Raw genomic sequence first — 25889 nt, 5'->3', positions numbered from 1 at the left:
AGTCTTCACTTGCCTGCCTTTTGCCACTAATCACATCTCCTATTACACTACTCCTATGGCAGAAGATGCTGCCTTGCCCATGAGAATTGAAGCTTTTTTGCTCATACAAAGCAGAACTCATACAAGATGGAAAAAGCCAGTGGTGACCTGTGGCACATCCCAGCCATTTTCATGCTGAGAGGTAGATCCAGGCACTCGGGAGACCCCATCTGCCTTTCAGGAGGATAAATACTGGGCACCTCACCAGTGCGGTGGCTGCATGGGTCTTTGCTGTGTCCCCTCTTGCTGGCAAGCTCTGCCTGCATCCACAGTGGGGAAGGGTGTGGGCTGGATAAAGCTGCCCTTCAGGGCTGGTCCACTGTGTGAAATAGGTATTACAGAGAGCAAGGGCTCCACAGCAGAAGGCAAGTGACGCACACAGTAGGCTCTGCAGTTGCAATGACAATGTTTCACTGGCAAAGAACTAGTTAATGCAGCTAAATATTAAAAAAGAAAGTAAAAGGGGAAGAAAAAGGCAGAATGAGAGTGCACACTGCTCACAGTGGTATCCCCTCTTCCCTTTTTCCACTTTTATTTATAAGGGTAAAGAGTCTTTGCTATTTGTTTTAATTTCTTTGGCAAGGTCTAATGCAGTTTTTACCATTGGCAGTTCTCTCCCCAACGCTCACTTCCTGACTACAAAGACACAGCTTTCTTTTTTACGTTATTCCTTTTGTCCTGAGTACTGATGTGTTTCTTCCTACTTTTGTGCTGAAAAACCACTCATCCAATTTCCAAGACACTCATTCTCAAGTAAATGGGTGACGTGAAAGATTTCAGCCTCCCAGGTTAAGGCTGCCTAAGTTAAAACCAATGGAAAACAAAGGAATGTACAGGAAATGGACAAACTTAACAGTAAATGGCTGTATGCCTTTTGCCTCCAGTATTCAATTTTTTTATAGTTTGCTTGTCTTCTAAGATAATTGCAGGGATTTCCACAGGTCAGCATATAGCCATGACAACTGAAAAAGACATGCTGTGAGCTCGGTTTTACTGTTTGCATTTGCAAACAGTCTGCACAGGATAAATGAAGAAAGCAGAAAGGTCAGTTTGATGTTAAACACAGAGGAACTGAAATTGACTTCACTGTACAAATGGTCCTAGTTTGTGCCTGTTTTTCTTTAAAAAATTTTATTGTCAGGCAAAACAATATAGTCTTCCTAGTACTGACTATTTTACTTGCCTTAGATATTATTTCTTCTTCCAAAATGTATATATAAAATATTAGCTAAAGGAATGGCCAGTAATCAATAATATGGGGGGAAAACCCCAAACGCTATTCCCTAGATATGTTCTACCCATAAGTAATTATTACTTTTTTTAACATTTAACAATAAAACTTTACTAACACCTATGAGTCTCATATGTAATGGATACTCCTTATTTGTGTATGCAGAACAAGCATCAATCACATTTCACAAGTGACGTTTCCTATATGTTTCCCACATGTATGGATGCATAAGCTGTGGGATAATGTTTTATGCATATTAAGTGAGAATCAGAGTACAATAAAAACCCATGTTCCATTACTATCCCCTTCTTATCTCCCAGGAATAATTTTAATACCATTTAATGCAGATTACCAACAGCTATTCTCTATTTCCTCCCATCCCTGTGGACATTGACTGCCTTATCCTTCCAAAGCTCAACACCTGTCCCTTTAATGCCTGAGAAGGAAAAAACAGTTTTGTTTCCAGACAGCACAGCTATTGCAGAGCTTTAATGCATCAGAACCCTTGGGAAGGTGAGGAGGGAATATTTTTTTGGGACTGTTTCTGAGCAGTGAAAGCTCTGGCATGAGCGGGCTCTTCTCCTTCAGTCCTTCTTAAGTAGAGAAAGAAAATACTGCCTTCAGCCTCCCTTCCAAAGTCTACTGTGACTCTGAATTCATTCAAAGCCAGGATGAGTGAGTCATGGATGGGCAAAAGCTGGAGATACAAACAAAAATCTAATACAAATTACATCTTTTAGCAGGGAAAATGTTAATATTTCAAGGATAACAAGGCGGTATTTGGAAAGGGAGGACCAATGTTTCACAACAACGCTAATAATTTCTTGAGAGGAAAGAATAAATGCACGGTGCAGGCCAAATTCAGCTCCCTGTTATACCTCTGCCACGCTTTCTGTATGACTGTAGCTGCAGAAAGACTCTGGGCTACTGTGTTAAGCTAAGAGAACAAAATATGAAGCATGCATCACTCTTTCACTTGAAGACTTGAACAATAGGAAAAAACCAAGTGCAAAGGCTGTTGAGTTTAGGATTCCTTTTTTTTAACAGCCTGATACCTTAAATCAGCAGAACTGTATGGAAAGCAACAGTGAAAACATCAAACAAACTTTGCAAGTACTAAATACAGTTTGTAATACAAGTAAAAAAAAAAACCAACCCAGCGTTGCCTTTAAAAAAGATATCTATTCTTAAAATATAGATTATTTTCATGCATTCGTATTTGTCTAACAAATAGCTCTCTAATTTACTATTGACGTGCTGATTAATCCCAGGCAATATTTCTAATATTTACTAAAGATGGAATCTGAGTGAAGACTTCAGGTCAAGATGAGGCATTTAAATTTCTTTAAACAAAACAGTCTTATAGTCTGAGCTCAATAAACTACTTAGCTTTCCAACCGCAGCCCTGAAGCTGCTGTGCTGTGGGAGGTAAGCTCATCTTTTCCATTCTCCCGGCAGCTAATCAAGGCACATGGAAGTGCATGCTGTCTTACCTGAGGCCAAGCCATGTGCCAGCAGTGGAGCTGGAAATCAAACTCTTGCCTTCTTAGTCTCGGGACAACAGTTTCATCTTTGAAAATTATTTCCTGTTTAAGAGATAGGTTGGGGTAGCATAGCCTGGATATACACACTGTGGTATGCAGTTTGGATCCATTGGTATTGATGTTCAACTACATGCTTGCACCTTAAACTTCAGTTTTACAGCCTTGCTATTCATCAGTGATCGCTCCTTGCAAAATAGGCAAATGTTTGTGCTGCATTAGTTCAAAACACTTTGAATCAACAAAAAAAAGGCTGAATTTGAAAAAAAAAAAGCATCCCAATTGGTTAGGGACTGCATGTTTCAGGACATCACAAAGTACAATAAAAGTAGCACAGAAAGTTCACAGCTAGACTTACAAACCAGAAGGCCTATGCCCCTGCCTCTGCAAGTCACAGACATGTACCTACAACATAAAATTGGGAGATAAAAGATGATTGCCGACTACTATCTGAAATGCCTGGCAAAGGAGGAAAGAAGGGATTTGGCAGCAGAATTATTAATTATATTAAAACTGAAATAAAGCAAGATAAAAAAAAATTCTGTGATTCTGTATATATTTTACTGAACTCTGACAGAAAAGTGTGGTAGACCACAATACACTGTGTTAAAGCGATAAATATATGCAGCTACAGGATTTGAAACCTGACAGTATTTCCACTCTAATCTCTACATTCAAAGACTTAAAGTATACTTTCAAAATAGAAACATGATTAAGGATGAAATGAAGAACAAAATGCTTGGAACAAAATGTAGAGAAGCCATAGATCAATCTGAATAGGTACAAGCTTGGTGCTGAACTACTATGTTGGACTTCACACTGTACTACTGTGTTCACACTATGTAGGTGAGATCAGACTGGCACAGAGAAATACTTCCCCAATTTCCTGTCATACTTGATTTTCTCCTTAGGTGACTGAGAGAGAAATGCATGTTAAACCTAAAACAGAGTTAAATTTAATTCTGTCCTGTATCTAACATAAGGAAGAAAATTTCACAGGATGTATTCAACTTTTTAAAATGCTATCAAACCAAATGAAAGTAGGCAAGATCATGTCTGAAAGTCACATATATGTAAAACCTGTTTTGCTGAAGTGGCAAAACTAAGAGACAAGTCTTTGTAGTTTGTCTTATGGGGAAAGATTTTTCAGTATAGTACGAAGTGTAAATTTAAACAGACACTTAACTCAAGGTGTTACGCAAATTACTTCTCAGTGCTTTCATATACTGAATGAAATAAAACCTATAAAAGGTAATGTGATCCTGAAAATCCCCAAAAGAAAGAATTAATGTTAATGTAAGTATAACCTCTATTTTTAATAGTTTAAAGGAGGTCAAATGAACACGAATTTATGCTAGACAAGGAAAGCTATGTATTTGGGAATTCTTGAAATAGGCCAATTCAGCTGATGACAGTAGCATTTTAAAAAAAGAAGGTATTTTAAATAACTATTTATGGCTCCAAAGGAGCAGTTGAAATGTACTATACTGAACACATGACATGTTTTTTAAACAGTTCTCAAAACACCTAAACTGGCTACCAAATGCCATACATATTGTTGTTATTAGATATTATTTACATAGCATTGTAAATTTACACTGTATACAACAAAAATTGAGTTAGGCCCATTCCCTGCCCCACAGAGGTTGTAAAAAATGTTCCCAAATATACAGCCACATCGTGGCCCATTAAAAAAGCGAGGGAATTTTCAAGCTCTGGTAGTAATACTGTTTTCTAAAAATGACTCTGACAGTGGGAATCCTACACATCAAGAATCTTGTATTAATAAGGATTGGGCTGAAAAAAATCACCAATGGCAAATCATGAAACCAAAGCCTACAAGAATGGATACAGCATGTTGAAATGACCTCCTGAGCTAATTCTGATGGGTTTATGGTTTATTCAGTGCGTGACAAAGATGGAAAAGAAGAACCCTTCAGTGTAAACATCTCCACCATTGCTACAGATCCAGGTTAACTGTACAAGTACATTTGTAGGGGAAAAATAACACGCAAAAGAGGCACGTGGAGCAAGCACTGAACAACGATACAGCACAAGGAGTTCAACAAAAGACAGAGCAAGAACTAACATGTAATGCCATTACCAGCCCAAGTTGCGAAGGTCAGTGCTGCTGTAGAAGCCTTTCTGTATTTCTTAAGCCAATATAAACTTGCTACATCCTGAGACATCAGCATCTCAGGAAACTTCCTGTGGCGCAAGGAAAATAACAAATGCAGGGCAGAGAAGGTGGAGGGCAGAAAGGTGCAGGAAAGTCAGTGCTGCTTGCTCCAGAGAGGCTGTAACTTCTGCCCTACTAAGAAAGTGCTTTAGCCATTTGGGAGAGGTTTTGAGAACCAACCAGAGGGAGAGGGTGCTTCAAAACTTAGAATGGGTAAGTCCTTTAGTCAACAGGTCGAAAATCCCACAGTGTTTGAAAACTCCCTTAACACTTACTCTAGAGCAAATCTTAAGTTGTGCAAGAGGCTAAAAGATCTTTTATGTGAAGGAGCTGGCAGAATGACAGGTTTCCAGACTGGGATACCTGTGGCAAGTCTGATACCCCTAGTTTTTCACCAGAACTTGCCTCAGTGGAGCTCTGCATCATTTCTATCTATGTTAGCACAGAATCTAGGCCAGTGATCCAGGAAAATCAGAGAGACACAAGTTCAAGGGCTGCAGTTATTACCACAAAACCAAAATTAAACAGATGTTGCCCCAGAGGCCAGTGATATTATTTTATGTGGCAGCATTTTGGACTGCTGCTGTAGATCAGTGGTTCTCAGATTAGCTCATTCATGGCACCAAACAGCAGGCAGGAAAAAAACCCAAGACAGCAGATTGCCTTGAGGACCTTGCTCTTTTGACTCTGCTTTCAGAGCTTGGCAGTGGGAGGACTAGTGTCTGATTGCCTGAAAAACAAACACTGTATCAGTGTGGTCAAAATGTTCGACCAAGCAGAGGTATCATCACGTAATATATACACTGAAATGTACACAGCATGCACTTGCAAATGAAAAGCCACACATTTCAATGAAATGTTATGGTGTAGTCTGATGTAGAAGGAAGATACTACAATACTGTATGAACTTTATACAATATTTAGAATGTAATCAATGTGATAGAGTCTGATTGGGGAATTAATTGCAATGATAATGGCATACTCTTGATATTAATTTTAATTCTCATCTTTATAGAAATGTCGCTTACATGGGAATTCTCGTAAATAGTGTGACAAGGCAGAATTTTCACTGAGGCAAAAGCGAACAGAAATCACAATGAACAGGACAGATTATCCCAAGAATTCACCTGGTGCTTTATCCTCATGACAGTGGAAGTGTTGTTAGTGTAAAATAAAGTTGCTGAAAAAATATCCTTTAGCATTAGAACTACTTTTCAAACATGATGTCCAATTTATTACAGAGAGTGAGGAGGAAAAAAATGGTGTTATGCAAAATAACTTCTCAGATAGCCACGATTTTATCTGACTCCTACTGCACAACTTCTGCAGCTGTCTTTTTCCTTAGGGGAGCAGAGACACTGGTTTAATCATAATTACTCATGAGTTTTCTCTTTGCTGACTCTGTGCAGATTGTAAATTATTTTATGTTGTATTTCTGTTTCCAATTTTAATGCAGCAGTAATTCCCAAAACCTAGGAAAATTTAGAGCAGGCTCATGGTAGAGAGGGGAAGGGCAAAAGGGAGTAAAGGAAAACTTATGTTTCACGAAGATATACTCTTGCTCTTGAGTATATCGCCAAACGTCACAAGAGATTTGCACTGGTGAGATCAGTTGTGTTCATTTGGATCATTTATTGCTTTTCACACTCATTTTGAACAAGTGTCAGTCCTATGTTTATGGATGTTATGGCTCAAAAGCAAGATACATAGCAAGCAATTGCAGCCCTAACTTCTCTGGCTCTGCTGGAACAGTTTGGTCCTGATCATGACATCAGCCTATCTATATGATCTGTTTCTTCTTCTAAAGTAGTCAGCAGCACAGCATTTGACTCACTACAATGCACCCCAGAACATTCAAAAAGTTCTAGGTTAATTTTTCTGTTCAGTGCCACATCTAGATAACCCTTAAATCTGCAGGTAGGCAAAGACTAGCCAACTAGCCACAGACTTGAAGTGGTCCCCTCTAAAAAAAAAAAAAAAAAAAAAAAAAAGGCTGAAAACCCTCTTGAACTTCGGGCCTTGGCTCTAATGCAGTTGGCCCTTTCCGAGTAATTTATTCATACGCAAAAGGCTGGCCATTGCAAGCAAGGTGGCTGCCATAATTATGTTTTTCCATTCCGCTTTCTGGGGCCTCTTCTGGGCATCTAAGTGACTCTACTAGAAAATGAGGGGGATATACTATTGCCAGTAAAAGAAAAAGTGAGAGGGAAATATGGATTTTGATAAGAATAAGCCTTGGCATCTTTGAAGTGAAAGGTTTTTGTTATTACTTTGTTTTAAAAACAGCTTCATTGCTAAACAGCATAGGTGTTTGCAGAACAGGAATTTGTAGTCCAGCTCTTCATCTTCTGAAGCAGCAGTGAAACTGGCAGCTAAGCTGCTCTAACTCTGTGGTCATTGGGATAAAGTATAAAAACAGAAAGAAGTCTGCTTTCTAGGACTGTGTTTGCAGTGCTGGCAGTTAGTAAAATCATGTTCTGATTTGTGAAGTGAGTAAATTTGATATGGAAGTCATCAGGGAGAACACAGTAAATATGGAGCAGCAGTATTTCCTTTTTTTTTACAATTGACTGTACTTTTTTGGTCATAAAAAAATACACTATCATCTAACTTTACAGTTATTTTCAGTATCTCCTACAAATAGGGACTTTTTTTGCTAAATACACAAAATTGGATAGATGTCCTAAGCTGGGGACAACAGCAGGTTCCCAGTGAACAAACTGAAGAATATATAGTTCAAGAGATAAAAGAGGATGGGAACCAGATTCAGAATAATTGCCTAGGCTTTTCCCCATAGGTTCACTCATATCTTTAAATTCCCTAGAATAACCATTATGCTCCAGGATTTGTATTGCATTCATAAATAAATAGAATAAAGGCCAAGAATTTACATAATGATAGCATCTCCTCTTTCTATCAAAAAACCTTTTTTTTTTTTTGCCAAAATATGAACATTTGATCAGGATACAGTGAGCCTTAAAAATATACATTGCAGCTATGCACAACAGATAGAGTAGCTACCATTATCTCAATACTTAATTTTTCTTGGATGTCTTCTCTTTTTAAAGACATTGCTTAAGTCTTGCACTGTGCCAAGTAAGAGCTAGATTTTCTGTTAATTTCAGATCCTAGCTATCTTAACTGTTTATGCTCCCATTTATCTTTAAATTCATGAACCTGTGCTGCATTCCAAAATAAAGATGCATCCCTTCCCTTGGCTACCTCATAAATGCAGTCCAAAACCTTTATTTAATTATATACAATGTGCAATGCAGCAATCCCCCTTCCTTCAATATGCATATCCTCAAGTGCACATTATGTTTTCAGAAATCATCACACATGATGAAGATTTCTGAAAAAAACATGTGGGACATGAACATGAAGCTTTGGGGAAAAATTATCAAACGTGTTCACAGATATTTTCTGTGCAACTCAAAGGCTCATCTGCAACAAAATATTTAAACAAAGCAACAGATGCCAAGAAACATTGTGCTGTTACAAGCAGTCAAAGCACATTCTCCTTCAACCTTTTTTCCTTCACTGTGACATTTTATAGGTCCTCCTACATTTCTATATTCCTAGAGGTATTAATTTCTGACCTATCTTCCAATGTTCCTGAAAGAATCCTCACTTAAATATAATTCACATATATAAGTCAAAGTCATTAAAGCTTCAGCTTTCACTATGCCACATAACTGCAATAATACAGTATTATACCTTCTGTGCTAAGATAAGGAGACATTTTTATATCATATTTTGTATCTTTTGACAAGTTTGCTGAGATTTCCAATAAGGTCACAATAAATTTGAGAAATTGTAGTGAATCCCCACCGGGATTTGTAAGATCCTCAGATTTTCTCACTGAAATGTCTTCAAATACAGGAAAAAACAAGCTTGAACCCAAATGAAAACAAATATTCTTGATAGACCCAAAGCCTTTTCTGCAGGAGTGTTAGAAGTCAGGAACACTGGGTCCTACAACTTCAGTTTTGCCAAAATTAACATTTACAAAGCTCAAGACCCATGTAAATGTGTCCAGGGAGTTGTATAAACAAAATTCAGTGATACTGGTAGCATAGATAAGGAAACTCTACTGAAAATACATGAACTTAGGATGTTCCTTTAATTCAAAAAGATAATTCCACAAAGTAATCAGGGCTTATAGAAGTCAAATGGTCATGAATATTGTTAAAACTCAAAAGTTCTTATCAGGTGACAAACAAAGGAATTCCCTTCTGAGGAAGAGAGCAAGTTTCTTATAATACTTTCATTACCAACATTCAGGAAAACTGTATTCAAAATTAAAAAAGTCTCAAAGACAGAAACTTTAATAAGATTAAGATCTAACGTGAAAGCTTTCCAAAGAAATATAAATTGGTGTCACTTCAGAAATTTACTATGTGTTCTATGTTTTGTGTGACAGAAAGTCTTCTTGTGTGCCTGCCATGAACCAAGGACATCAGAAAGTGCATGACAGTCTGTTGCTCATCACTGATTGTCAGTTTGTGCTACTGTAAAACCCAGAAATATTCCCAAGCTCATGGGTGCTCCAGCTTCGGCTTTGAGGAGAGTCCTGTCCTTCAGATGTGTGATCTGCAGATAACACAGAAGTGTCTACTACACAACCTGCCAACGAATGTGAGGGCTGGGGAGGACTGCAGTAATCTACACATACTTCCAACAGTTGTGAAGGAGCAGGTAAGCATCAGTCTGCCTAAGCCACTATCTGCATCATGCTCTCTAACCGGATGATGAGTTGGGCCTAGAAACTAACTGAAATCTCAACCTTTTAAAAATAAAAGAAAGAAGTACGTAAGACAAAAATGTTCCTGTAAGCTCATGCAAAAAGGTGTTTTATATTAGATCTTAATGGGAGTGTTGCTGACTCCATTGGGCAGGACATGAGTCTTTAATGGATCTTTTCTTCTACTTCTGTAGTGGAGGCACACAAATGACTGCTGAATGACCATTAACAATGAAAAGGAAGACCTCCAAACCAGGTATTTGTGTTATGACCCTGATCTTTCCCTTCTGCAAACCCCCTGAAATTGATGTAGAAGAAACACATAGGAGCTGACTCCAGAGAGCAAGTTCATAGTTTCAAATGGTTGAAACGATGGTGGAAGCATTGCACAATTCCACAATTCCACAATAAAGTGCACAGCATGTATGATAATCTGGAGGCTCCAGTTCTCTCCTTTCAACTCAGCTTGTTAATTGTTTTTATATTTTATACAGTTGTTAATTTCCAAATAAGTTCTCATTTGCAACTTTAATCTTCTGTTGCTGTGCTAATATTTTCTGCTTTTTTTTCAAGGCACAAAACCAGTGTTTAATGAAGTTTTGATTCCTATTTTTCTTAATCCCTGGCAAACCCGTACCTGAATTTATCCAGGTTTCTAACATAACTTTTCACCTTTGGTGTCTTTTAACTCCTTAAAACATAAAGTTTCCCCAAAGCTTACTTATCACTCCTTTTCTTCACACTTCACTCTTCCTTTGCACATGTCCTATTTTCCTTCTCTACTCAACAAATCCTCATGTCCTTAGACTTCCAAATATCAGGTCTAATTCAATGCCTTCTGAGTCCCAAAAGATGCTGGTGCCTGTCAGCAGTAGCACAGAGAAGGGATCCTATACATAGTAATTTATATAACTAAAGTTCTTATATGGGGCATCCAGAGCATGTAGAGCAAACACCCCAACATAATCAATGATGAAAGAAAGGAGTAAAGCCAATTGGCTGGGTGGCAGAATAGGAAGAATTAGTGGACAGCTTGTAGGGCATGCTGTGGACAGGGGACACAGGCATGGGTCACAGATTTACAAGTTCACAAGTTGTTCCCAAATTAGTGTTTCCAGCTGGTGCTTAAAAACATATGCAGATTTTCTTTCCCATGTAGCAATATTTCAAGCAAAGGTTGATTATGAATGTGTCATAGTAGTCCATGATAAACTTAGGTACTGCACTGGAAGACTGTGGGGAGACTAAATTTGGGAGTAAATATAGAGTCTTCGATTGTAATCCATACTGATATTAGTGTACAGAGTAAACTAGATGTATATTAAAAAAAAAATCTGAGAGATGAGTCCTTTTTTTTTTTTCAGTAATGGGTGTTTTCATAGTAGATGAATCCAAATTCTTTGGTATAACCACAGACAACGTATTTAAGTAATATATATGGAAGCTGAATGCTTTGTGTATTTGTTTCAGTGATACAACATGATGCAGCACATTGGACTGCAGCTTTCTAATTGATTGGATAGCCCATTCCATGCTGATTTTTCATTAGAAAAAACCTCTTAGGAGGTTTCTTTAGTTTTTAACTATACAGGCCTCAAATTCAGGTCAGTAAAACTTCAGTGAAGTTGAGGGAATTGCCTCAAGAATGAAACTGGTTTGCTATTTTGCTATTAAGATACATGGAGTTTCTTTGCCCCTGAAGTGGAATAGCAGGGTACAGGGTGACATGGCCAAATGAAATTAATTTAGAGGTGGTTATATACAAGCACTGCAGAACACCCTTTGTGGTTCAATTACTGCTTTCAAACAATAATAAAGCCCTACAACTACTAAAGACCTCTTTTTGGAAACCTGAGAGGAAATGGATGAAGCAGGAGTGTGACCCAGTCTTACAACAGTGAGTACAATAAAACCATACTCAAAATGGTTTATTCAATGCTAATAAATACCTTCAGATATTCCCCCCACCAAGGACTATTTCAGTGAAGTTTTTGTGCAAGCAGAAAGGTAATCCAGAGCTGCACGCTAAAAGCCATTGCAAATGTATGCAGATGTCACCACTGGGGAAAAGTAATCCATACAAAACTAAAAACATAAATAGAAAGCCTCCACTGTGAAAATAAAATCTTAAAATTGTTACTAAATGTAAGCAAAGAATGTTTTGGAAGGTAGTAACAAGGCCATTAGAGAAGCTGTTTGTCTATCTGAGCCTGACAGTTAGTAGAGGCTCAAGATCAGCATGAGAAATGAAATTTTAAAATAAATATACCCTGAACTTTAGAAAAGGATGAGATTCTCTTTGCAAACAAATGCCCCCAGATCTGAAAGGAGTTTAGAGCATATAACAGAACTTGCCATGTAAAGAGGAGAAAGCTATATGGAAGGCAGAAAAGGATGAAAAGAAGAAAAGCATTTAATTGGGGATTATCTCCTTATATGGCTTTGTGCAGACATTGGGTGTGTGATAAAACAAAGAGAAATAAAATGAACAGAATGAAACAGAGAGCTTGCAAGAGAAAAACATGTCTAGAGGATAGGCAAAACTCTAGAAAAGGCTCTGAAGAAGAAGGATATACAGTATGAAAGACTAGTATCCAAATGCAGAAGGAAAACAGAGCCACAAGCGTTTCTTCTTTTAGATCAACTGGCACACCAGTTTGCCATGTCTTGCGTTGAATGAGATTGCCGGCCCCTCAGAGCAGGGACTGCTTCTTACAGGGTGTTATAAAGTATGGCACAATGGAACCCTTATACCACATGCAGCTTTGGGGCATTACACTAATAAAAGGACATCCTTTTTTTAAATGAGTTTCTGAGTTCTGAGAATAATTTGGCAGTGATTATGACTGACAATGTGCTGTCGGTTTGATGTCTTTTGTCCCAGTGCTTCCTGGCTGGATAACTGGATGCATAACTGTAATCTAAATTCTAAACCCTTTTTAATCTAAACAAAACTTAAAGCGCTTGACTTACCTATGAGAGCAGAGATCCCTGGCCTGACAGTCATTTTTGTTCCTGAAGGAGAGGTCAGTACTGAACGAGTACTGGTCCCAGCACTGGAAAGCACTGCTGTCAAGTCTTCTAGGTAAGTAAGAGGTCGTGGAGGCTCTGGTAACAGATTGGGAGACTGAAGTGATGAGCAACACTATAGCAGAAAACATCTCAGGGACATAAAAAAACCCACCACCAGCTATTGCTGCATTATTTGCTGTGCTGCAAAATTACCATTTCAGAGGGGCAGCCTAAGCAACTTTGGGCAACTACTAAAGGTGTGCTTTGCCTCATGTTAGGTAAGGCACTAGAGAAATTATTAAAATAACATCTGGATCAGTATGACCACAAAATAAAAGAAATCATGTCTGAAGGCTACCATGGCATTCTGGTTGACCCTCTTCATATGTGATGAAGGTACATGCAGCTTGGATGAAAGAGCAAATTTATACAGCATAGAAGCCGAATCAAATGTCCATGGCAGTCAGTGGAAAACTTTTTAATGTCTGCTACAACCTGGATCAAGCTCTGATTAAATATGGTTATAACCCTGCCAAATCCTGCGGTATACTTAGGCAGAGCTCCAAAGGACTAAAAGTTCAGAGCTCAAGAGGATCAGTCTATGCTGAGAACTGCAGGATTTAGTTCTTTACTAACCATAATGCTATTTTAAAAATTCATTGTGTTGCCCATCATTCCCAATTCTGTTTGTCATGGAAATGATGGGATATTTGATTTAAGTGAATGGTGGCTTCATCCCCTTTCAATTAGATCACAGCACACACTAAGCAAGTTTTCTATTGCTGATTACATTCAGCAACAGAAGTGCAAGTCATGGATGCTTTAACTGTTTCTTTCCATCAAGGAACTAAAAATGTGATTTGCCTACAAACATAAGCAGCTTGCATAACTCACAGTAACTTTCCATCTTTAAAAACTAAGCCATTTATAAAGATCAGACAAGGATTTAAAGGTCATGTGGGAGATTTTATTTATAGGCTGAAACCCAGCTGATTTTTTTTTTCCCCCAGATTTTTTTAGGCTGAGTTTCTAGAGCCAGTCTGGATTCACAGGGAAAATCATGTGAACATTCATAAAGGGGTTTTAGTGTTGCCTGTGAAACTGAGAAATCTCATTTTAAAGCTTCCTCTGGAAGCTGCATCATCCATGGGACCCTGTGCTCACTCTAGTTATGAAAGATGAGAGCTGTAACGGATGCTTTAATGGTGTTGCACCAATAACAGGGACTAGGTTTCAAAATTTGACACTTCGCTATCACTTCACTAAGTACAGAAGCACTTACAAAGTCTGGCTTGATTATTCATCTGCCAGGCATGGAGAAATGATAGAAGATGAGTTATTAGGAAAGTAAACCCCTTTCCCACACATCCAATTACCACCGGGTAACACTTCCATCTGTAATTCACAGCTGACATTGTCTTTTCCAATCACCCAGCTGGGCTTTCTGTCTGTTGTTTAGAAACCCAAGAAAAAGTAAACTTCACCCTTCACTGAACTTGGGAAGTGCTTTTTAAAAGCAAACTGGGTTTATGCACCTGTTAGATGTGAAACGGGTCAGTATCACACAGCCATGTACGGAAAGGCTGCTCAGAAGAGGGAGAGCACTTCATAGGGAAAAAGTGGCATCATTCTCATTTCAAGAGAGCCACTTTAAGAAATGGTTAATAAATGTTCTTCTTAGCTAGTAAGTCTGAAAGAGTGTAACTGAATATCTCAGGTCTGGGAGGTACAGTCCCTTTGCTTAGACATTTTCTCCTTATCTATCTTCCTTTTACCACCACCTTGTTTCAGGTGATGCTGCCCAGAGAACAAAGGCAGACTGATTCTTTTCTTAGAACAGGGCTGCCTGTATGCCATTCCCTCTTTCCACATCCTCTGATTAGTTCTGCAGGCTAGATGTGCCAGCAGCCACATTAGTATTGCTGCAAGTGCAAAATACCCTGGACTTACCAAGAACCAACAGCTGGGAGCTTTCAGTTACCTCCCCACGAAGATTGGCTGCCTTGCAGGAGTACAACCCCTCATCTGACAGAGAAACATTTGCAATTAGCAGCAACCCATCATGCAGATGGTGAGCAGAGGACAGCTTGACCTTGTTCTTAAACCAAGTAACTTCTGCTTCAGGAACACCTGGAAAAACATTGACAAAACATAACACAAGTAAGATATATGTTGCTAAACAGTGTTATGGTTGCTACAGACAAAATTGTTAAGATAGAACAATTAAAACAAGATTTTAATATGACTTCCAAGTGACACTTTTTGCAGTTCAGAAGTGTTTAGTCAACTCTTTCACATTACCTGCCTTCATGATTCTTAAATCCCTCTGAGATGGAGCAGAAGAGTTAAAACCGAATTGAAGTCTTCCCTTTTAGTATCCCAGAATTGTACAAGCAAACTCTGAACTCATCTCACTTAAAAGCAAGCCTCTATCGGATAAGAACAAAGGTTAATCTACCCTAGTATCCTGTCTCTGGAAGAAGCCATAAGCTGGTGCCTTTCCCAGCCTCCCACTATTTTCAGCTCAGGAACTTTCTGAGCCAGAAGTAGTTTCTGTGCAGCTAGGAGCCCTCCATGGACTTCTTTTCTATTAATTCATCCAATCTTCCTTTTTGAAATTATGCAAACAATTAGCATTTACATCTTCAGAAAAGCAGTTTCACTGGTCTCACCAGGAGTCTTCAGACAACAGATTGTTACAGATTCATAACCCGCTATAGGAAGAATTGCATCCTTTTGTGTGCTTGGATCTAAGATCCAGCTATCTCTGCTGGGTACCTGCTTGTAGGAATGGGTTTTGATGTGTAGATGGCAAGACCACTGGTCTTGCAGTAGATAGTATTTCCTTAGCATAGGGATTTCTACCTCAATTTAAATGCATACCAGGTCAGGTAATTTAGTGCCACTGACTACTAAACAATTGGTTTATGTGAAATGGTATTGGAAGTCTCAATAGATGGGATAGACCTATGGAGCTGTGCCTGAGAGGAAATGATACTGTGTGGACCCATGGCTGTAAAGAGTAGCACATCACTAGTCCTGGTAACTGCTGGAGTACATGCTCTCCCATGTGCGGTACGCCCTGTATGTGCGAGGCAGTTAATCTCTTTCACTTGGAACATGTAGTTTCCTCTTGTCTACTGTAGATTAAGGGCGTGCGTACAGGCAGTTATTCTTAAGTATCTGCTGCCCACCTAAATCCCTCCCTGCCTTATGTCACAGCAACATGTTCCTCTGCCCATTGCCAGTACCCTTCTGGTTGTGCCTCCACGTCAAAAAGCAAAACCCACTTTATTTGTCAATTCTGTGGCCCTGGCATCAGAAATATTTCACTCGGGCTGTGCTCGCTGAGCACGACCACCAATTTTTCTGTATTCGTAGTGACCGCCTGATTGCAGGTGCCTCGCTAAGCATGTGCAGATGGAAATGGGAAAGGGAGATTTTCCCTATTCTTCCACATTGAAGCATTGTGGTTTTTTTCCACCTCTCCCAGAGTCACCTGGTGACTTTGCCAAGACATCTGGAATGAGTATGTCTGAGCCTGGCAGCCAGGAAGGAAAGCTGAAGCCCTGTAAGGGCAGAGGGTCTCATCCACATTCAGAAAGTAGCAGGAAGCAGGCTGTAAAAGACTACAGGGTTTTTCTCACCTTTGTCTGAGGGTAAATAGCATATGCTAATCTGGACCCTTCATGGCATACCCAGATAACTAATCATTGTTGTCTGTGATGCTGTTTTCGAAAGGCTTACCCTTGTTTGTATTGCTACAACTCAGTTTTTTTAAAAGGATGGGCTGTTGGTCTGTTTCTGACCCCCCCCGCTGCGATAGGACCAGTACGCAGCTCTCCATCTGGCTGCTACTCTTTGACCTATGTGGCATGGGTGGGCCGACCACCACTTAAAAACTCTCTCTGATTTTTTCCAGAGCATCCAAGCAGAGTCCTCAGGGGAGTTCAGACAACCGCTGGATAGCAAACAACCCCAACCCTTGAGTTTATTCAAGCCTGCGTGTTTATTGTGTTTCCATTGTGGGGAAAGGAAGTTTGAGAGTTGAGCTCTGGAGACCAAAAGAGAGAAAATGGAGATTCTTCCAGTTCTGCAATCCCTGAGATGGAAAAACACTCACATCCCAGCACTTGTCCTCCCAATGCCACCCTAGTGAAGGGATGATCCACTCTCTCTTGCAGTCTAAACTACTTACAGTGCACAGGTTTTCACATTATGGGTATTGTCAAACTTAGGCATGGAAGTATCAAGAAATGTACCTCAGAAATAAACAATCACAAGATTATAAAATTATAAAGCTTTCTCCAATTCCAAACAGGGCTCACCTTCTTTCTTTGTTTTGAAGACTAAAATTGGGTAGAGCTTTCAAGTTTTTCTTGAAAATAAAGGAAGATAAGTACAAATAGTGGGAGAAGAGGAAGGGATGAGGAGTGCTGAGAAGGCTAAAGAAGAAGGGAAAGGGACAATGAGGATTTCATATGACCACAGTCCTCAAGAGCAGGGACTCAAATAAAATAAATAAATAAATACAGAGAGACAGACAAAACTAATTTGCTTCTTGCAGACAGCTGATCAGATAGTCTTAGTCCAGAAAGGCAGATTCCTCTTGTATACATTTCACTAACAGAAGAAGCAACAAGGGGTTAAAGGTAAGACCCCTTACTGTTGAGTCTAGGAAAAGTGCGCTGTAGCTACAAAATGTCCAGCTTTTTCTGACTGCTGCTCTACAAAATGTGTTCTTTCTCTGTCTTTAATGTGAAGTTTCCACACTAACAGGAGATTATTTGAAACCAACCTGTACAGCTGTTCCTACAGTTTGGTTTAGGGAAGATAAGCAGTATATGTCAGTGAGCAGCAGCTTCATTTTCCTTGTACTTCCACCTTTAGTGACACATATAAGCCTCAAGACAGGAATAGGAGGCAGCCAGCACAGGGATGAGCAAACATCATTGCACAGCATTGCCACAAGGGGTAGCAAGAGCATTTCAATCAGTTTTGTTGGATAACAGTGAATGACAGAGGACAGAGGGCTGAGTGTGTTTGCCTTGCAGAATCAATCACAGAGACTGAAAGTCTAAGAGATGCCAGCTGGAAACAAAACTCACTTTGCTGGGCAGGCAAGACTTTAGGTGGTAAACAGTTACCGAAGTCTATTCTTCAGCTTTCTCCTCCATCACTGTGCATGTATTCAGCACAAAAAGGCTACCTGGGATATGTAGCAAGCAGAACTGTGCATGCCAATCAAGATAATTTTGCTAAACCAGGAGCTTTTGGGGAAGGAAAGCATAGCAATACAAGGATCTAGCAGTGGTGACTTGTTTCCAATGCCACAATATTCTTGAAATAGTGACTTGCATGTCAGAATCTGGTATAGCTGATGGGCAAATATGGGTTATAAAGCAAGGTAAGAATTAGAAAAATATAACCTCCAGCATATAGATGAAATACAGAGGAAAGGAATGTTTAGGAGAATTGAAAAAGCTGCAAGCTGAAACATCAGAGAGAGAAGGATATACAGGTCAGGATGGTAATATATTTTAAGTCACTCTTCCAAACCTGTTCTGACTCAACAGTGACTAATGGCACATGACACTTTGCAGACAGGTGCCTCTGTCTTATGGCCTGAAGGATACCATGGAGAAATGCCCTAAGAACTAGATTTTTAAAATTGGTTCCTCCTTTCATGTCCAACTGTATTTTCAACAACAGCTTGGGCCAGATTGATTGAGGCTTCTGCTGTCCGAATGAATATCATAGAATCATAGAATCATTGAGGTTGGAAAAGACCTCTAAGATCATCGAGTCCAACCGTTGACCCAACACCACCATGCCCACTAAACCATGTCCCTAAGTGCCTCAAATATCTGCACAATTTAAGTGCTGAAGTCAACAGAAAGCTTCCTAGTGATACTGATGTGTTCCAAATTGCTCCCACATCCCATTTGGAAGTGAAATTGCCCACAGCAATCAAATTGCCCACACCAGAAAAGCTGCTGGCTTTCTGAAGCTTGGAGAAAATCCTCCAGCTGGAAGTCACAGGCATCTGCAAGACTCTTGAGTGACTTTTGGGTGGGAGTTCCCTTTGGATTAGTTTTGAAGAAGTCTGGGATTGACCACAACCACCTATGTTTAAAAAAAATTCTTTCACCTCTATAGACAAAGTGGCGAAGTTATGCCAAGTGAAATAAGGCTGATTTTCAAGCTTGAACAAAACCACATCACCATCTTTGTGGTTACCAAAATAGAGTTTCATCCTGACATAATTCATATCAGGGGCCAATTAAACTCTAATACATCCAGGATTATTTTGTTTTCCCTTGTCTTACAGCTAGTATCTATAGATTTCAGCTCAGAACACATTTTGACAGTGTTTATGCCTTTCACAAGAAGTTAAAGAGCAATATAAAATTACTCCGGAGCCTCTGGTAATGTTCTCTTATCTCTTATCTCTTGTTTTTAAGCACCTTCTCCAGGCTTATCAACACCTGTCAGCAGCAAGTGTGTATTTCTGTCCCTTGACAGCAAAAGCAGCTTTGGAAAATGTCATAACTGATCCTCATACTTAATATTTCTCTTATAAATATTTATTCTGCTGTCCTGCTGACTCTCAGGAAAGACATGTTCTTATATGAGCCAAGACATCAAGATCCAATACGTGCATGGTCCTATACTACAGACTATACAGCACAGTGATAGCAACACAGCTTATAATGATGAGATTAACAGGCACCAAATTCTGATCTGGAACAACTCTCAGTTGCTGTGCTGGCTCAGGGCATCCTGAAATGACTAGAGGGAAAGTACTAGAAGGAAAAAGACTATAGCTTTACAAAGTTGTGTGAAGAGTTTTTTCATCTAGATAAGTCTCCATATAATTTCTGGATATGTTAGTTTGCTTTCTAATTACGTTTACTTCATTCTCACACTCTAATTTCTTTTTTATTATCAGATGTTACTGCATTAACTATTGCACGTTAACTTACTATGATTTGATGGCCATTTCATTGTTAATGCCTTCTGGGGAACTTTGGCAAACTACATAGCTGTAAAGTTCATCTAGTCTGAAGAAGTCACTGGGATACGACACGTTTGCTGACTGAAGCAATACTGCATGTTTCTCTTTTCTTTAGAATTGATCATTCCAAGTAGAATGATAAAAAATGTATTAAAAGGCTGGATAATCACAACCCTGATGCTAAAACAAAAAATTTGTGCTTACAATAGAAGGAAATTATATTTATTTTCATGTTCTTTAACAGGTTTTATGAGATGGTATATTTTCCAGGCATAGGTGAGCCAGCTGATAGAAATCACTCTGTTCCTGGATCTCTTCCCATATGTAGCTTTTTTGAATTGCTGTTGAATTGTTAACACTATTTGTATGAAAATAGGATTCTAGTGCCTATAAAATATTTCTGTCCTCATTACTCACTCTCTTATTCCCTGTGTAACATCACAGCTTGTGGTTTATGACTTTATCATAATTTCAACAGTATTAATCTCTGGTGTCAAACTTACTTGACACTTTCTGTGGAGGCAGTAGCAGAAGATAAACACCCATGAAGAAAATTATGATTTAAGCAAATTTCTTCTGTATCACAGAAGAATCCAATATACAGTAATGCTACTAGATAGCAAAAAGCAATCTTCTGGGAGAGAAGACAGTGATTCTGCTGTGACACTGCTAAAATTTTCCATTGTGGAAGTACATTGTCATAGTAGGTAGGCTTCATAAAATTGCTAGAGAAGATTTTAGTCTCAGAAAAGGCACTGAATCTGTGCCCCTGACCATGTTGTGCTCCCCTCCTGTAGTTTTCTGATGCTATAAGAGCTGTGGCGACTTTGCTCAGCTACATCCTATTCTTTTCATGATGTCTTTATACCGAAGGGAAATGGCTGCACTTCTTAAACCAGCAATCACTGTCTACATCTGTGGGGGCTCCCCATCTACAGCTGAGAGAACCCAGAGAGAGAAATCCAAAATAATTTATGTTCATATAATACTTAGTCTCTTTCACACACTGTCAGTGCAGGTGGCCATGCAGGGGCCTGGGGAAAAAGAGTACAGCTTTCATCTCCTTCTTCCTTGAAAGACACTGGACGTCAGTCTGATTGCAAGGGAGTGTCTAGTGTCTATGTTGAGAGGATGACAGAATTACTGAATTTACTCCTTCATGAACCACTAGGAAAAATGGTACTGTATTTTTCTTTCCTTAATCTCACTGAGAGTAATTAATAAATTGGGATCCCAGCCTATTGTTTGCACAGCTATTGTGCATGCTTTGCTAAAGGACAGATGACCAAATAGTGAAACTTGAGCCAAATATCTTTTTACTTAAGAATTTGCATAGGGATGTGGTTGGCAGCACTTGAAGAAGGAAAACTTACAACCACGAAGTGCTTAAAGTGAGCAGGAAGTGTAAAAAAAAGCAGGACATTTGTATATTTGCAGTGCAGATGCTTATTTAGAGTCATCTGAAGTAGCCGCTAGGGACAAGAAGCTAAAGCAAGGGTCTAAGGGACTTCATACAAGTCTCCACCGCAGATATTTGTGTAACACTCAGCATGGCTCACTGTGTTTTATAAGCTGCTCCATTCTCCTCCCATTCCCCCTCATGCTATGCATGAAAGTGTAATGAATCAAAGGTCTGGCCCTGGGTCTTTAGAGATTTCCCAGCTCTCTCTCTTCCCCAACCCCTCCTCCCCATACCAACACCATTTCCACCAACAGCCATAGGACTGCAACATGCAGATAAGGTCAAACTTTTTTGGTCACCATTGGAAAGAGGCAAACTGCTGTTGTAAGACTGAGGGACATTCAATCTCTGGCTGGAAACAGTTTCAGGGAGAACCCTGTTCCAGCAGAATTCCTCTGAATTCCTGCACTTCCAAGACGAAAAAAGAAAAATCAGAAAAAGAGTGTGCTAACATGCCCTTAATTTGAAAAAACAGAGTTTGGCAGGAAAAGAAGGAACTAACTGGAGTGGACTTTGAAAACCCCATCAGTGAGGAAATAGAATCATTAAGGTTGGAAAAGACCTCTAAGATCATCGAGTCCAACCATCGACCCAACACCACCAGGCCCACTAAACCATGTCCCTAAGTGCCTCATCTACTCGTCTTTTAAATACCTCCAGGGATGGGGACTCCACCACTTCCCTGGGCAGCCTGTTCCAATGTTGAACCACTCTTTCAGTAAAGAAATTTTTCCTTATATCCAATCTAAACCTCCCCTGGCGCAACTTGAGGCCATTTCCTCTCGTCCTATCGCTAGTTACTTGGGAGAAGAGACCGACACCCACCTCGCTACAACCTCCTTTCAGGTAGTTGTAGAGAGCGATGAGGTCTCCCCTCAGCCTCCTTTTCTCCAGGCTAAACAACCCCAGTTCCCTCAGCTGCTCCTCATAAGACTTGTTCTCCAGACCCCTCACCAGCCTCGTTGTCCTTCTCTGGACATGCTCCAGCACCTCAACGTCCTTCTTGTAGTGAGGGGCCCAAAACTGAACACAGTGTTCGAGGTGCGGCCTCACCAGTGCCGAGTACAGGGGCACGATCACTTCCCTACTCCTGCTGGCCACACTATTTCTGATACAGGCCAGGATGCCATTGGCCTTCTTGGCCACCTGGGCACACTGCCGGCTCATGTTCAGCCGGCTGTCGACCAACACCCCCAAGGTCCTTTTCCGACAGGCAGCTTTCCAGCCACTCTTCCCCAAGCCTGTAGCGCTGCATGGGGTTGTTGTGGCCAAAGTGCAGGACCCGGCACTTGGCCTTGTTGAATCTCATACAGTTATAAATCAGTCCGTGCTTATATATTCTCACCAAACATCCCCAACAGGTAGGAATGTGTATCAGTTTTGTTGTATCCACATCATACGGTGTTTCTCTAACAAAGATGACTGTTGTATTGTCCCAGACAAATTTTCTTAAGCCACTACACTTTTCTTGTTAGTATTGATAAAAGGAGGACAATTTCTATGCTAAGAATTAATGGAAGCAATGAAGTTTTCCTTAGTCCCAGAAAAACCTTGCAGTTTCACCCAGCTGCATCTGGAGACACCAATATAGCAAAGAACTCCACAGAAATTTATAGCCGAAAGCACCTGCATGGGAGACCAAGTAATTTCTCACCTGCGACCTGGCAGCTAATGGTAACATTTGCTCTCTGGATTGTTTTCACTGTGCTTCCAATATCAACAGTGACAGCAGATGATTCAGTGTTGATCACAGTAGCTCTTGATGCCTTTATCAGTGGCTTTCCTGTATAAAAGAAGCACCACAGTTTATCACACCAAGCACACTGGACTTGCATGGGACAGATGGCGTGGGACACTGTGTGAAAGTACCTACACAGGACAGGTGGATAAGGGAAAGTGTTGGAGTATGAGGCCACCTGCTCTTTGTAATATTATAGTGTCACCAAATTGCATGGAAAAAGCTGTCTTGGAAAAAGAAAAAGCATACTTAAATCAGAGGCAGAATAGCGTTAAAGCCATATGGACACACATGAAAACCAGCTGAATCAATAAACACCAGTACAATTGGAGCTGCAGCAAGATGTTTGCCTGGTACTGCAACCAAAATACCACCCTGTGCCAAAGGCCAAACATAGGAAAGAGAAGCCTGAGTGATGGCTACAGGCACATTAATAGTGCAGGAGGTTTAGAGCAACATGCAAGCTGTTTCTACACATTGATCATGTTTTCTTTAACCTAGAATGGAAACACTGAGATTGGGAAGACCAGACCATAACCAGAAAGTTTTCTCATAATGGCTAGCATAAGAAGATGAGGGACATAAGCAAGCTCCTTTCTGTCACATAACCTGTTTTGTTTTATCTAAAGCCTGTATAACAGTGTTATGCATGAACATTTTTTATGTCTAGCAAAGATACCTGTTTTGCCTGCAACAAACTTTTCAAATTGTTTTCAGTGTGCTTCCAACATCAGTGACAGCGAGCAAGTGGGTCAAGGTGTTCCCCTGCTGCTGTGCCTGTCTTTGTGGGATTAAGCTATGGAGTTACCCACCATCAGGGGCTCGAGAAGCCTTCTGCAACTCCTTTTGTAGGGGCACTGTAAAGGCATGCCTACATGACACAAAACAGTTCAGAGATACTCAGGCTTAGCTCTGAGAGAGGGGAGTGAAGCAGCAGAGCTGACAGAGCTGGGTTAAGGCAGCCCCCTGTCCCAGCCAAAATGCGCTGCAGGCAGGATGTTGGCAGGAGGAGCAGAACATGACAACATCGCTTTAAATGGTATGAGACTTGGGTGTTTTTGACTCAATGTTGTATTTTCAAACTCATCTTTAGCCAAAAATCTATAAACACATTTTTTCCCCTTTAAATAAGTGGTCAGATACAAAACAGGTTCAGATATCATAATTTGCCTCCAGAAGCTGCAGTTTTAGGCTAATGTTTACCATTGGCTTCATTTGTGTGTTAATGTGGAGGTGACCAAGGAAGAAAAGATGGAGGTGAGAAAGAGAATTTGGTTTCATTGAGCTCATGGATAGTCCTGAAAATTTAATTCAGCCCTAGCTATAAATTGCTCCATATAGCTATATTTCCAGGGCTTTTAAAAGATGCCTTTCATCTAGAATTCCTGTCATATCAGTTTGGGGGGTTTTTTGTATTTTTTTTTAATTTTTCTTTTGGTGCTTTTAATGCTTAAGAATAGCAAAGTAAAATATTACATTTTATTGTTGAACTATCTCCAAAAGTTTTGATGCTTTGTGGCAAAGCCTAAAGAAAAAAAAGAAAAATTCTTCAGCTATCCATCAGCCTTTTATTTTCCTGATTGGTTTCCACAATCTCATCATAAGATTAAAAACCTATTAGCTGTTCAACCCATAAACAAGTAGCAAACCATTGAGAAAAATGGAAGCATATTCCACTGTCTTTTTTTCCATGCATGTGTTAAACTAATCAGAAAATTCTTCAACGAAATAAGCTTTCGGCCCCACTCCTAATCCCTCTAAAGATGGTCTCAGCTTTCCAATCTTTTTGGAGAAAGTACTTCCCTTACGTCAAAAATGTTGTTGCTTTGTTCAAAAAACTGCTCAGTATCTCATTTTGATATTTATGGCCTCATTTTATAAGATGTTCAGCTCTTTGCCTTGGATGCAAGATGGAAATGTAGCTCCTAAGCATAGTTCAGCTTGAGTCTGGGATGCATGAATGTTATTTCATCTAAAAAGGTTAAACTATAGCCTTGATAATTAATTATAATCAAAAAGCTAATAGCCTTCCTGTGCCACATGTATACCTAATGCTCAGTTTATTTTTCTATAGCTTCACACAAAATTGTCTCCACAAATTACATTGTACAAAGACTATGGCTTTTAAACTCACTGGAGCAATATGGACAGAATAACAGTTTTGACTGATGATTTTTTAACCTCATGTTCAGCTTCTTGCTGGTGCAACACAAGAGGTTTACTGTGGAGTTGTTCCTTATAAAACACTATACTGTCTTAGCAACAGCACCACTGCCCTGCTGCCCGGGATTCAGCAAAGATATTCCTGATCTGCAGTAGTGTAAAAAGGATCAGTCCCTTTGTTTTTGCCTACATGTAATATGTAGCTCTGATGCAGATCTTCCTTTTCCACCCCGGGGGATTCAGCTGGTCTCCTTCTAAGGGACAGACAAGGTCTCTTTCCAGTTGGTTTACTGATCATCAGAGCTTCACTGCTGGCCATTGCTGCATTCTTAGATTTTCTTTATGCTCCTCTTACCTGAAATTTTCTCTGTGTTTGGTGTAAAAAACTCAAGCTCATCAACAGCTATTCCTTCCTCTAACCATACATGGACACACTGGTAGCTGATAGTCACTGCCCGCACATTGGAGGCCTCCAAATGCTTCCACATTCTGGAGCAGTGAAATGGAGAGGTCTGAAAAATCAGTAAGCTTTCTAGCATTCCTAATGTGTTTCCTTTTGCCTTTGTGATAAATAGGATCCTCCTTCTCTAAGACCTCTCTGCCTCGTCACAGTCCTTAGCTGTCTCCTGTCCCTTCATCTTACTCAACAGCTCCTCATTCACGTTTGCTGCTCTGTCCTTCTACTAGTCCTGACATGGTTGTGAGCCTGTTGACATTCCCTACCAACAAACCTTGAAGAAGCTGGATTCATGCACTGCCTCC

The 25889-nt window shown here is 39.8% G+C and overlaps 1 protein-coding gene across 1 annotated transcript in view; it reads right to left on the bottom strand.

The window, feature by feature from the left end:
- ADAMTSL1 (ADAMTS like 1) overlaps positions 1-25889 on the bottom strand; it is a 202176-nt gene that overhangs the window by 19046 nt on the left and 157241 nt on the right. The window contains exons 21-23 of the mRNA XM_076362419.1: positions 22881-23009; positions 14697-14876; positions 12708-12842 (exon numbers count right to left, since the gene is read on the bottom strand). Coding sequence (XP_076218534.1) covers positions 12708-12842; positions 14697-14876; positions 22881-23009 — 444 coding nt within the window. The remainder of the gene's footprint in view (positions 1-12707; positions 12843-14696; positions 14877-22880; positions 23010-25889) is intronic.

The sequence above is a fragment of the Aptenodytes patagonicus genome, chromosome Z (genome assembly GCF_965638725.1).
Source record: "Aptenodytes patagonicus chromosome Z, bAptPat1.pri.cur, whole genome shotgun sequence".
Classification (NCBI taxonomy): Eukaryota; Metazoa; Chordata; class Aves; order Sphenisciformes; family Spheniscidae; genus Aptenodytes; species Aptenodytes patagonicus.
This window is presented reverse-complemented; position numbering and strand designations above follow the sequence as displayed.